We start from the raw sequence: 12,534 nt of genomic DNA on the forward strand, positions 1-12,534 counted from the left end.
AAGGGTTCACTCGCCTGCTCACTTAGATTCCTTGTATAGAGACATTTTTCACTGCCGTAGATGAGAACAATGAGCGTGGGGAACCTACAACCCTCACTACAGCTGTATGGACTGCAAGTGGACCCCTGAGCCCAAATTAGCCTATCTTCTGTTCTCCCCAGGATGTTGTAACTGGACAGAGAGACTCTGCTGTTAATTCGGTGGGACTAAATGGAGAGGACACAAAATCACTGTGGCACAGCCCTCGTACACCAGGAAAACCAGTCTTCAAAGAGAGAAATGAATGAAGCAGCTATAGAGAAGAAGGAACTGAGGCCAGCCAGCATTTGGCCTCAAGAGATGGGGAGAAGAGCTGATCAGGTCTGACTCCTCGGGCCTGTTCCACTTGCTCTAGAGACCCAGCATGGGTTCCTGAGGGCACTCCTGTAACTCTCCAACTTGTGCCTCATTTTGATTTGAGTGGGATACTGTTCTTACGACCAAACAATCCAAATTGGCATTTGCTGAGCCCTTTTCCGCTGTCACATATACAGTTCAACACTTCATATAGTTCAGTAATTCAAACTCTTAAAATAGAAGAGCTCACTTATCTATACAGATATTTATTTTACTTTTGATGAAATATTTTGTGTTTTTACCCAAGAGCCTAAATTCAGCACATTTGTATTTGAAAAAATAGCACTTTTACCTAACATTTCACATCTATGGCAGTTTTTTGTCATGCAAAATTCTAGGATAACAAGTTTTACCAACTAGTGATGAATTAAAAGAACAAAACAACAGAAATGTGGATTTTGTATTTGTGTGTGTAAATGTGAATGTTTCTTTTCTCCTCTTCAGAGAGCTCTTTATTAGAAAGATCTATTATTTTTTAATTCTTTACCAATATGAGAGTCAAAGATGATTTTTTTTCTCAATCACAGTATTGGAATATTATCTGACATTCCCTTTGTCTGTTTTTTTAAACTGTAAAGCAGGGATAATACAATAGACTGCTCTAATTCAAATAAATCATTAGTTTAACAATAAAACAATAGAAATAAAATTCAAGGAAATTTGTTCAACAATGAAACAACAAATGTTTTAATAACAAACTCCCCCAAATCTGTTTAAAGATAGCTAAAAATTTTAATCTATAAGAATGTAGCATTTTATTGGTTGACAGAATTTTAAATTAAATGTTTAGCTAAATAGTTAACAAGTTCATAGTACCTGTTGTTAAAATGGAAATGAAGGTAACAGCAATGAAAAAGATGACAAAAATTATTTCTATTCTCATTTGGAACCAGCGCAGTGTTGACAGGTACAAGAACCAGTTGGCTGTATGTAAATTCAGAGCTTTGTGGAACAGAGTTTCAAAGTAAGGCTGACGTCCAAAGGCACGAAGTGTCCATAGTCCTTTTAAGCTTGTAACCAGATGAGTGAAAATTGGACTCCTGCCTGTGAAATATTCCCATAGAAAACAATGCAAGTCATATAAATATATAACACAAATTCTTATTACTGAGTACCTGATAAAGATTAGCTTAAAGGAGTAATCAAACAGCCATAAATGTCATTGGTTAGGGAGGTTTTCATTCTGGTGCCATACTTGAAAGAGATGCAATTTGTCATTTTTTAATGAGTTATCCTCCTTTTTTACTTGGCTGCTGTGGATGGGAACTTATTATAAAATCACTGCCATTATTTATTCATGTTTCTTGGCTACCACTGGGCATTGTTTTTCTGGCTAATCCTAAATGAATCACTGCTGAGACAACTGATTAAAGGCCTCTATTAAGAAAGTTTACATGCCTTAATTTAGCAAGTAACCGTCAAAGAAACACGTGGGAAATTCGTCCCCTGAAAATGTACCCCCGCCAAGGCGGTTACTGAAAAGCATGCTTCCCAAACAGCTCAAGCAGTGTTTGGAGCACAAAAAGGGAGACCTGGGGAGAGAAAGGTAGGGTGTCTGAAATAAGCCTGAGGGAAGAATTTTGTCCAGTATTGTTTGGGAACCCAGACAAACCTTTAGTAATTGCAGCACTATCATTTTAAAATTTAATTTATATAAGTAAATTATGAATGAATATCCTATATACCAACCCTGGTAAGACTCTATACAGTTGTTTTAAAACCAAAATGAACCCAGATGGTCTTAATTAACAAAAACAATCTGTGAGTACTTTGTAATTTGCTGTTTCTTTTTATATACATACACTTTTTAAAAGTTACTGTTATATAATGCAAGAGTTTAAAAGCAGGAAAAAATTTTTTGGAAAAGTAGATTAACAACGGAGAATCACAAATAGCTCTTGTGGATATTTTCCGAGGTGATCATTGCACATTCAGCATCACACCTTCAGATTCCAGTTGTTTGAGTTGCTGGGAGGTATGGAGGAAGTAGCCTCTCAACATAATAAAAGCAGCCATCACTGGCACTGTTGCTAGGAAGATGTAGGGCTGTAAAACCGAGACCACTGCTACAGCTCCAATCACAATTAATACCAACTGTAGAATCAAAGAGAATATAGAGAATATATTGATGAGTAAACATTTTCATGTTGCAAAGTGGACAAGGTATGTCAGCAATATATTTCTAAGTAAGCTCTTCACACTCTATTCAATTCTCAATAGTAGGCATGTACCTTCCTCCTAGAAAGTCTGTCACTTCAAAGTACATTTTTTATAATTTCTATGAACATTCAAAAAATTGTTTAGTTCCCTTGTAATAACATTTTGAAGTTTTGAAAACATGGTGCTCTTGGATCTCAGAATATTTTCATTTCCCATGCACTTCAAAGTATTGAATGACAAATAAATTTTAAAGGGTGAATTTTTTTCTAGTCTGATCCTCTTTTAAAATAAACTTTTATCGCAATTTTAATATGAATGTAAAATTTTAGCATTTATTTTGCTTAGTTTCTCAAAATTGTGCATTCATCCTGGAGTTTTTTGAATCAGAAAGATCTGGTCTGAAGGTAGTCTTGGCCATTTGGGCAAGCTATTTAACTTCTCTGAACCTTATTTCCTCATGTTTAAGGTGCTGAAAAAATTATATGTAATAAATGTTATGCCCCTTCCCCAAAATCCCTTTCCTGTCCCTTTAAAAATAACCGGAGATGACCTGGAGAGGTTTAAAAATCATTTGAGGGGTATAGCTGATTTAATTTGAAATTAGACAATTTTTTCCTCTCATGTTGTCAAAAAGAAAGTACTTCAGTCAAGACCATCCTTTGCAGGTATCACTTCACATTGTCCACCAAAAAACCAGAGCCCCGTTGGCAGGCACAGAAACGAGCTCACCACCTAGGTGTTCTTCAGGATCAAGTTAAAAGGCTTAAAGTCTATATTTCCACATGACACTAAATCCACATTTTAAAAAGAAAAAAAGTCTGCTAATGATTGCTCCACAACAATCCATTTGAATAAACTATAAATAAACTGTCACAGCAAGAGTTAAAAATAAACCTATTATAATATCCAATATAATAATCAGTAAGCCAGTTCTCCACCAATTTCTATGGTGACATATTCATTTTCCAGGTGATGAAGTGAAATACAGAACGTTTTGGCAGATGAAGGAGGAGCTGGGGGTGTAGATAAGAGCTCATACATCTTCTTTAAATAGGTTGTTATTTTCATCTAATACTTCACGTGATAATATCTCAATGACACTTTTCTAAGGAACACATCTCTACACCTCCAAACATCATTCTGCACTAACAGCCCCTCTTTCATACAACAAATATTCAGATAGACTTTTACTGTGCCAGACACTGGATTAAGTACATATATGATTTGATAATCTAAGGAAAGTCTTCCCTATTCTGTCTTTGCCCTAAAAATCCCACCAGTACAATGAGAAAGCCCCAAATGCCCATGACAAGACTTTATTAATGGGAAACTATAGTTTTTTAACCAAGAATTTTTTTTTTCTTCAGGGAAAAAAAGAGAAAAATTGAGTTCTAAGCATGATTAACTAGGCAACATGATTTAATTTAAATGGGCCATCATACTAAATACCAGTATGTCTGAAAGGCAAATGCTGTTGTATTGGTAACACAGAAACATTCCACTACTCCATTAGGAATGGGTCCTTTGTTTGCTGTTAACATCTATAAACGGTACTGTGTTCATTCGATTTTTGCTATTTTTATTATAGATTTGGGTAGTCGACTACCCAGATATCACACTGGGTCAGAGGAGAATGGAGAAGGTGGGTACAACTGGAAGTAATGAAACATTCACAAAACATATTTCTAGCAATTATAATCATCTAGAACATAGCCCAAACCGGAAAATAAGTGAAAACCAAGCCTAAGTACTGAGGAAAATAACTCTATTTGTTCCATAAAAGGCCATCCGTAGGCACTGAAGTCAGAAGCTAATAATTTAGCACTGTGTGCAAAACTAAAGGCACTAGTTTAATATGTCTGATATTTTAATTACACAAAAAAACCTTAAATTCTGTCCTAGTTTCTAATTCATGATGGGTAAGAAACAAATAATTTCGGGCGAAGTGTATTAGTGAGAGGACAACGAAATAACTAGAGGGACTTCAGTACAAGATGAAAATGTGAGCACAGATTTCTAACTCCCATTCTTACTTACACGAATCTTAAATTTCATCAGGAGGAAAACAAATCGACAGATTACAAAACCTACAAGGCACCACCCACTTGTGCCTCTAGGAAGCAGGCAACACATTTCCACCCACCAAAAGTAGCGCAAAAGCATTCCTTATTCTGAAGGTCACGTAGCACCGCCTGTGAAACCAGGGCCAACTATAAGAATAAAGGATCACTTTGAAATCAGTAAGTTAATTAATTTATAAATAGATAAATAAATTAATACCTATTTAAAACCATGCAATGAATACCAGATTTGGAATTCATTAATGATAGTTGAGTCCTTGAGAATTTTAAGCAAGGGACTAATGGGATTAATAGAAATAATAGGGGAAAAAAATGTGAAAGACACAGTAGAGATCAAAGTAGCAGGACTCAATATGTAATTGTATATTAGGATAATACAGAAAAAATAAAAAAAAACTAAAGATTTTGAGGCTTGAGAGATTTCAGTATTTTAGATATGTAGGCTTCCATTTCATGAAAAAAATAAATCATTCACCCAAACATAGAGTTAAATAGGAGCTAGAATACAGTTTTTCTCTGTTTTGCTTTAAGTTCAAATTTGTTCTGTATGGCTCACTTCCAGTATGCCAATCTGAAACATATAACTTCAATACTGAAAGTGACCATCATCAGGTTTATCTTCTTCATTTTACAGGTTAGAAAACTAAGACCCTCAGGGATTAAATATCTTGTTAAAGTAAAATAGTGGTGGTATCTGTAGAATAGTACCTGAATCTTTCATTTTATTATGTGACATTTCAAACCAGTGAGGAAATTTGCCAGAACATTATCAAATGTTAGAAAACAGAATAAATAGAAATTAATTTTTTGAAAGGAAATTTACAAGGTATACTTTACTATGTACAGAAATTCTTTCCTGAAATGTTGTGATTAGAATTAGATTATGTGATTAGAAATGTGATTAGAATTAAAACCCATTAATCAGAACATAACTAAGTATAACAGAGGAGCTCACAGTTTAAAGAAACACCTGTGATGAATTTTGAATAAACTGAAATTAATCAGACTTTTACTTTATTTGATTGTTATATATTATGATCCCTTATGGTGAGACCCTCCTAGAAATAAAATAAGGAAATTAAAAGAGCCCTGCCCAAACACTTGTGAAGCAGTAACTAATGAACCCCCAAAATATTAGAACTTGAGCAGCAACTATTCAAACTGCCATGAGAGAAAGGATTTGAGAGCCATCACATGGGTCAAAAAGTGTTAATTTATAAAATAAATATTTAAAAATTAACTCTCCCAGGGAATTTTTGAAATGAGCCTTACACTGATTCAGAAAATACTCAGTAGACTACCAAAGTAAAAAAAAAATATATGATCATGAATCCTTTTGCAGTCATGTCAAGATATCCATGCTCCAGTTTATACCTGATTTAATAATATTATATTTGAGACCAGTCCTTTTGCACTGCTGGAATGAGGAACGAATGTCCAGCATTTAAAGAAAGATATGAGAAATACTCCTTCAAATGCATGAACTCAAGGCATTGGTTACAGAATCTCAGCAGCCGTTGCTGAATTATATCCCTAAACAGAACAACTGAAGGAAATCCAGAATACTACAGTTCACTTGGAACGGTTAATACATTTGATTGTGCCAATAATTTCAGATGAGGCAAACTGACAGTCTGGTTTTTCTGCACCTGCCAATATCAGTTGTGTATACACACAAATGTAGTAGCCCTTATTTTATTGCATAGGTTCTTTCAAAGTATTGCTATTGGGAATGGGGTGTGAAAGTAGGTGGGAGGACAGAATGACTCATTCTAAGATGGACTGCACTCTGTTCCAAGGAGATCATTGAGACTGTGGCATTTGCTCTTTGAGGCTTGATCTAGCCAGACAGGAAGCTGTTTTCAAACCTGGTCCAATAGCCAAGGATATTAATTCACAATGCTCCTTAAGTTCTGTCATTTATGGAATCCTAATGCAGTGTTCCCTAGCTCACCTTCATCTCCATCCCCTCCTTTTCTTCTTCACTCTCACCACCAGTCCATCCTGCCCCAAAGACACATTCTCAGAGCCAGGCTGTCCTAGAGATAAATTTCTGTTGTTTGAAGTCACCCAGTTCATGATAATTTGTTACTACCACTGGAGGAAACCAGGGATAGTTCTCTCTAGTCTTGAATTTTTCCTCCTTTCTTACGTTCTTGAAAACTTATTTGTACTTCTGTCCTTCACTATGGTCCTTACTGTAAGGCTGCTAGCAAATGTGTACCAAAGTGTTCATGTAGAAATGTAGCACACCAAGGAATCAATCTTCCTTTTAACATGGGCCCTTTGGAGGTAGGTAACTTCCATCAAACCGTGATGCCAATGTCAAAAATGTCATACTTTGTGGACAGTAATTTGGAGGAAGATGATCTGTTAAACCTCTCAAATCACTCCCAAGTAGACAGTTATTATATCTAAATGGGGAATTGCCTCGGGTTTGGATGAGGGAAAGGGCTCTGACTTATCGCTAAATTTACTAAAATCATGCCTTCTTTGAAGACTTTGATATTAACAAAATTGATACAATAGGATAGCATTTCAATTCTTAATCAAATGAAAAATAAGCAAAAACTCATTTACTTCTATTTTCAATTATTCTTTAAAGTATAAACAAATGCAAAGATACTTAATAATACTTATTTTTACAAACCTGAATGAAGTCAAATATGGTAAGAGGCAGCAGATCATCCAAAATTGCTATATCTTTGGAAAATCTATTAAGAATCCCACCTATAATATAAAAGAAGATAAGGTCCTCAGAAACCAGTAATCTTAAAAAGATATACCAATATTTGATAAATTTGGATCACAGCAGAAGCATTCATAACTCAAACAAGGATTAGCATATAATCAGATAAAAAAGGACAACAAAATTTTAGTGTTGTACAAAGATTCTAAGTAACTATGTTCAAGTTACCATCTCTCACTTTTAAACTTTTATAAAATACTGTAAGATTCAGGCAAAAACTAATGTTTTTAAAAGAGCCCCTACCACAAATTATGTCAGAAATAGGCACTCATCCTATTACAGTCTCACACCTGCAAGCCTGAGTTTAATAATTTACTGTATGGGCTCTCATCATTCCCTTCACCTGCAGTCCACACAGAGTAGCTCTCCCTCTCCTTCTCTGACCTCTACACCTGTCTGACACTCCTCTGCAGAACCTGGGGCTGTCCCCACTCCCTGACTGGCCACTAGATGAACCTCCTTTGCCATGTTCTCTTCTTCTGCCCTCTTCATTGGCAATCTAAGCTTTATCCTGTCTTCTAAAGTCCAGACTCACATTTATAGGTCTGATCATTTTTTCCTTCAATGAAAAAGAGTTACGTATGAAGTGTCCACTATGTGCCAGGCACAATGCTAGGCACTGAAATAACAGAGGTGAAACAGGCCATGCCCCCTGCCCTAAAGGAATTCATTGTCTGAGGGCAGTGAAACATATAATCAGATAAAATATAATATAATACTGTACAAACAAAGTGATATTGAATCTTATCATTTAACCCCCCACTCCCCATTAACTGCAGGATAAAGTCCAAAATTCTTAGTTTAATATTTAATGCCTTACATGATTTGGCCTTAAGCCACCCACCTAATACAAGCTTCCTCTACTCAAACATTCTGTTTCAGCCAAATTGGTTTATTCTTTTTTTAAAACTTATTTTAATTATAGTAGACGTACAATAGTAGTTTCAAGTGTACGACAGTGATTAGATATTTATATATCTTACAAAGTGATCACAATCATAAGTCTAGTACTCATTTGATACCATACATAGTTATTACAATATTATTGACTATATTCCCCACTTTGTACTTTACATTCTCGTGACTAATTTTGTAACTAAATCCCCTTCTTGGTTTACTTTTTAAATATACTCTACACTCTCCTACCTCCCTGCCTTTCCCATGTAGTTCTCTCTGCATGAAAACCCTTTCCCTTCATCTCTGCTTGTCAAAATCTATGTCTCCTTCCTGGCCCAACTCAAACGCCTCTCCTACAAGAAAGTGTCAATGTTTGCACCAGATCAGATTAATCCCTTCCTCCTTTGGACACACTTAATACCTCTAATACATCTTGTCAGCACCTCTTGTGTTTTAATGACTATGTCCATGTCTTATATCACAGTCACTTGTATACATGTCACATCTCTTTTTCTAGATTGTAAACTGCTAGAGGTCAGTAGGACCAAGCCACATTTATTTTTTCACTCATAGCCCTCAGTAAAAAGCCTTATATGTAGAAATTATTCAATGCAGATTTATTAAGGTTACTATCTCTTGCCTTAATCAATAATATTTCCTTTAGCATATTTAAACATACCTGTATATCTTTCCATAAATTAACCAAAAATGGATAAAATTTACCTATGATATTTATACTGTTCAGAAAATGAAAGTTCACTTTAGTGAAAAAAAATATCATTCTGGTGGTACTTACTATATTTTAAATAGTAGTGTCCTCTGAAAATATGCACTCACATTTTAATTCATTCAAAATACTTTACTGAGCACCTACTATGTGTCTGTGTGCCTTAAGGTTATTTAAATAGCAAAATTAGAGAAAATCAAAGTCAATAAACAATTGCAGAAGGGTAATTGTTGAAACTAAAGAATACACAAGGCAAAGAAACACTGGTTGCTACCAAGTACAGCAGAGAATATCTAACCAACATAATGAAAACAAATGAATCATAAATCAGTAATAGCAATGGTTTTTAAAAGAAAGCATCATTTTTACATACAGAAATTGGGGATGCAGGTACGGGTAGGAAAAGGACATCTAGATATTATAAGATCATCTTGCTATTTCAGTTCTCAGGAGAATAAATAAGGAGAAATGTAAAATCAGAGATGTTTTAGAATCATCCTACAAAGTGGGTTAAAGTTTGGAAAGTAAGATGACCGAGAAAATGAAATGAATGGTAACCATTTAAATGTAGAAGAGAGAAGGTTCAGAACCAATTGTGAGCAGCACTTAAGGGAGAGGAGCTCCGAAGGTAAAGAGGGGAATGGAAAGTGTGCCACGGTGGGAACGGTGCCCTTTAAGAGGGAGAGACAGTGGGGAATTGACATCTATTTCATGTTGTTTATGTAATGAGCAAGTAGATTGCCTTGTTTCATCCTCACAAAGACCTCATTTTTCAGGGCTCAGAAGCATAACTTGCCCGTGATCATCACTCTTATGGGGACAAGCCAGGCCTCAAACAATGCCCATGTTTTTTTCCATTATGCCTTATTGGCCATTTCTGATGGCTGGAAACTTGGACAAATCCTCTACCTTCTCTGGATCTCAGTTTTTCCATAAAAAATGAAATCATTGGATCAAGGTAATCTGACATTCCCTTTTAGGTCTAACATTTCTTAGCTCTATAACAGATGGTGGTGACGAGTACATTCAAATGAGACAAGGCTTTAGTGACACACAAGGGCTTCAGAATAATTGTATAGATCTTCCTGAATACTAACACTGAAATTTTGTTAGCCAGAAAAAATTGATGGATATTTCATATCTTGAGATTTGTAGATACAAATCATCTAAAAATCTCAATCTTGAAATTTATTTTTTGCTTTATAATCACATGCTTCTGTGTCTACCGCCTCTCCCTTGTCTGTGAGTTCTTCTAGGAAGAGAACTGTGTCTCATTCACCTTTTCATACCAGCCCTTGGCTTAGTGCCACACAAAGTAAGTGCTCGGCAGACTCCTCTAAGAATAAAACTTGGGGGAATTTCTTATTAAACTTCAAATGTGAATTTGTCTAAAGGGGAGGTAATGAAATTGATTACTTTTCATGTACTTTATGGTCCTTAGTTTTTAAAAAATGTTTGGTCCCTTTATTTGACGATTCATACCTTCTGTGACTTTATTTTTATTGATGTATAACTGACAAATAAAATCGTAAAATGTTTAAAGTGAACAATGTGATCATTTGATATATGTATGTATTGTAAAAGGATGCCTCCCATCGAGTTAACACATCCATCACTTCTCATATCTACCTTTTCTTTTTTTTTTTGTTGATAACGTTTAAGCAAATTTAATTACATTACAGTACAGTACAGTGTTATCAATTATAGTGACATGTTACATATTTAATCCTTAGGTCTCATTCATCTTACAACTGAAAGCCTGTATCCTTTACCAACCCTTTGGATGGTGGATCAGCAGTTTCACTTTGTATACCCAGTCACATACCTGTTTTCAATGTGTTGAGAGTTGACATAGGTGCATGAAGAACAGAATGTAACATCTTGTGGTGTAAAATTTTCGACACTGTGATTAGAGTATGCACCAGTGGTAAACCTCGGAAGACTCCCAGAACAAGCAAAGTGTCGGCTACTCCTACATAAATGTAAAAAACATAATAGGAGCTGGTGCTGGTGATGATCACTGCGTAGCTGTTATTTGTACTCTTAGTACTATTCCCTTTGTCTTGAAGAGGTGTGCTGTAAAGCAAAGGGAAATTGTTATTTAGCAACCAAACTTTCCAACTGAATTTTCAATATATGTAAATGAACTGAAGTTGTGTCTAAAGAAACACAACGTATTTCACTAGCAGAACTTATGTTTTTAACCTCAAAGATTTACTACTGCAAGAAAGGAGATAAAATTTTCACCACTAAAAGAGATAAAAATGAACTTTATTAAGTACTCAGAAAAAATACTAATGTATAATGTTGTTTTAAATATTTTCATTAGATTTTATGGAAACTAAGCACAACAAAATCCTTTAGAAACTGGCAGAGCTGCAGGAACTGCACATGCTTACAAGTTTAAACAAAAGAATTTGATTTTCCACTACTATAATATTGTGAGGAAATGAAGCGCAGTGGATGTTACAATAAAGCCCAAATAATCAACAGAAAACAAAATACAATCCACAATAGGACATGGAATACTCACTCTTTAAGTAGCCACAACACAACCAAAGAAACTGCCACCTGGAATGGAACAATACACACTTGATTTTTTTCCAACTTTTTTTTACCTATTCTTTCCATACCCTCCTCTAATTCTACCATGACCAACATCAAAATATACACAATTTCTTTTCCTTTTTTTTTTTTTTTTTGCTTTCCTGGGTCCAGCAGCTGCAATAAAAGTTTTAAGAATCATTATGTGTGGTGAGAACATCTTAAATTAATGGAATTTAAATTTCACTGAATTGAATACTTTGTTATTTATTTTCTTCATTCAACAGAAACTATTCATTGAACCCCACAAGAGAACTAAGATTACACTTAAATGTTTGAAATAAACTTTGTTTCTTATGAAGAGACAAAAATCAGCCTGCTGGCAGATAAATAATTTTACTTGTCATGCAATGGTTATGAGGGACTAATATCTATGAGACCAATTAATTATTGGAAGAAATGAGGTTAATATTTATGAAAATCAGTTAAAAGTCTTAACAGTACAAAACTTCACAGTTTATGAATAAAGATAAGGTGCACTCAAGTGAAAACATACACTATTGGTACTATTTGGGCTTTCTCAGGTAGAAACTTTTGGCTGAGGAACAAATGTCTTATGTCATAACTATATAAAACATTATTTTTAACAATCGTGATTTTTTTTTAGTTCCTTTGATATTTAAATGATCAGTACTCTATTCTATTTCAATTTGGCTTTCTAGTCTTCTAAACCCTGTGGAGAAACAATATTCTGTTGATGCCACCAAAACTGTAACACCAGAAATAACTGAAATTATACAATTTGCCCAATAATAACTGTATCAAAAATTCAAATAGAAAAAACAAGAAATTGTGAGTAAAATAATTTGAAAATGAACACATGACAAAAATAAATAGGGGAGAAACAAATATGCTTGGCGTAAGAAATCTATGTCTTACTTCACACTCAAATTTAGCTTAAGTATTTAATAGCAGTATAT

General features: G+C 34.7%; 1 protein-coding gene across 1 annotated transcript in view; it reads right to left on the reverse strand.

The window, feature by feature from the left end:
• Window positions 1-12,534, reverse strand: part of CFTR (cystic fibrosis transmembrane conductance regulator) — a 152,578-nt gene that overhangs the window by 45,354 nt on the left and 94,690 nt on the right. Inside the window, exons 16-20 of the mRNA XM_006910578.1 lie at window positions 11,544-11,581; window positions 10,836-11,086; window positions 7,288-7,367; window positions 2,340-2,490; window positions 1,213-1,440 (exon numbers count right to left, since the gene is read on the reverse strand). Coding sequence (XP_006910640.1) covers window positions 1,213-1,440; window positions 2,340-2,490; window positions 7,288-7,367; window positions 10,836-11,086; window positions 11,544-11,581 — 748 coding nt within the window. The remainder of the gene's footprint in view (window positions 1-1,212; window positions 1,441-2,339; window positions 2,491-7,287; window positions 7,368-10,835; window positions 11,087-11,543; window positions 11,582-12,534) is intronic.

Source organism: Pteropus alecto, unplaced genomic scaffold (genome assembly GCF_000325575.1).
Source record: "Pteropus alecto unplaced genomic scaffold, ASM32557v1 scaffold22, whole genome shotgun sequence".
NCBI lineage: Eukaryota > Metazoa > Chordata > Mammalia > Chiroptera > Pteropodidae > Pteropus > Pteropus alecto.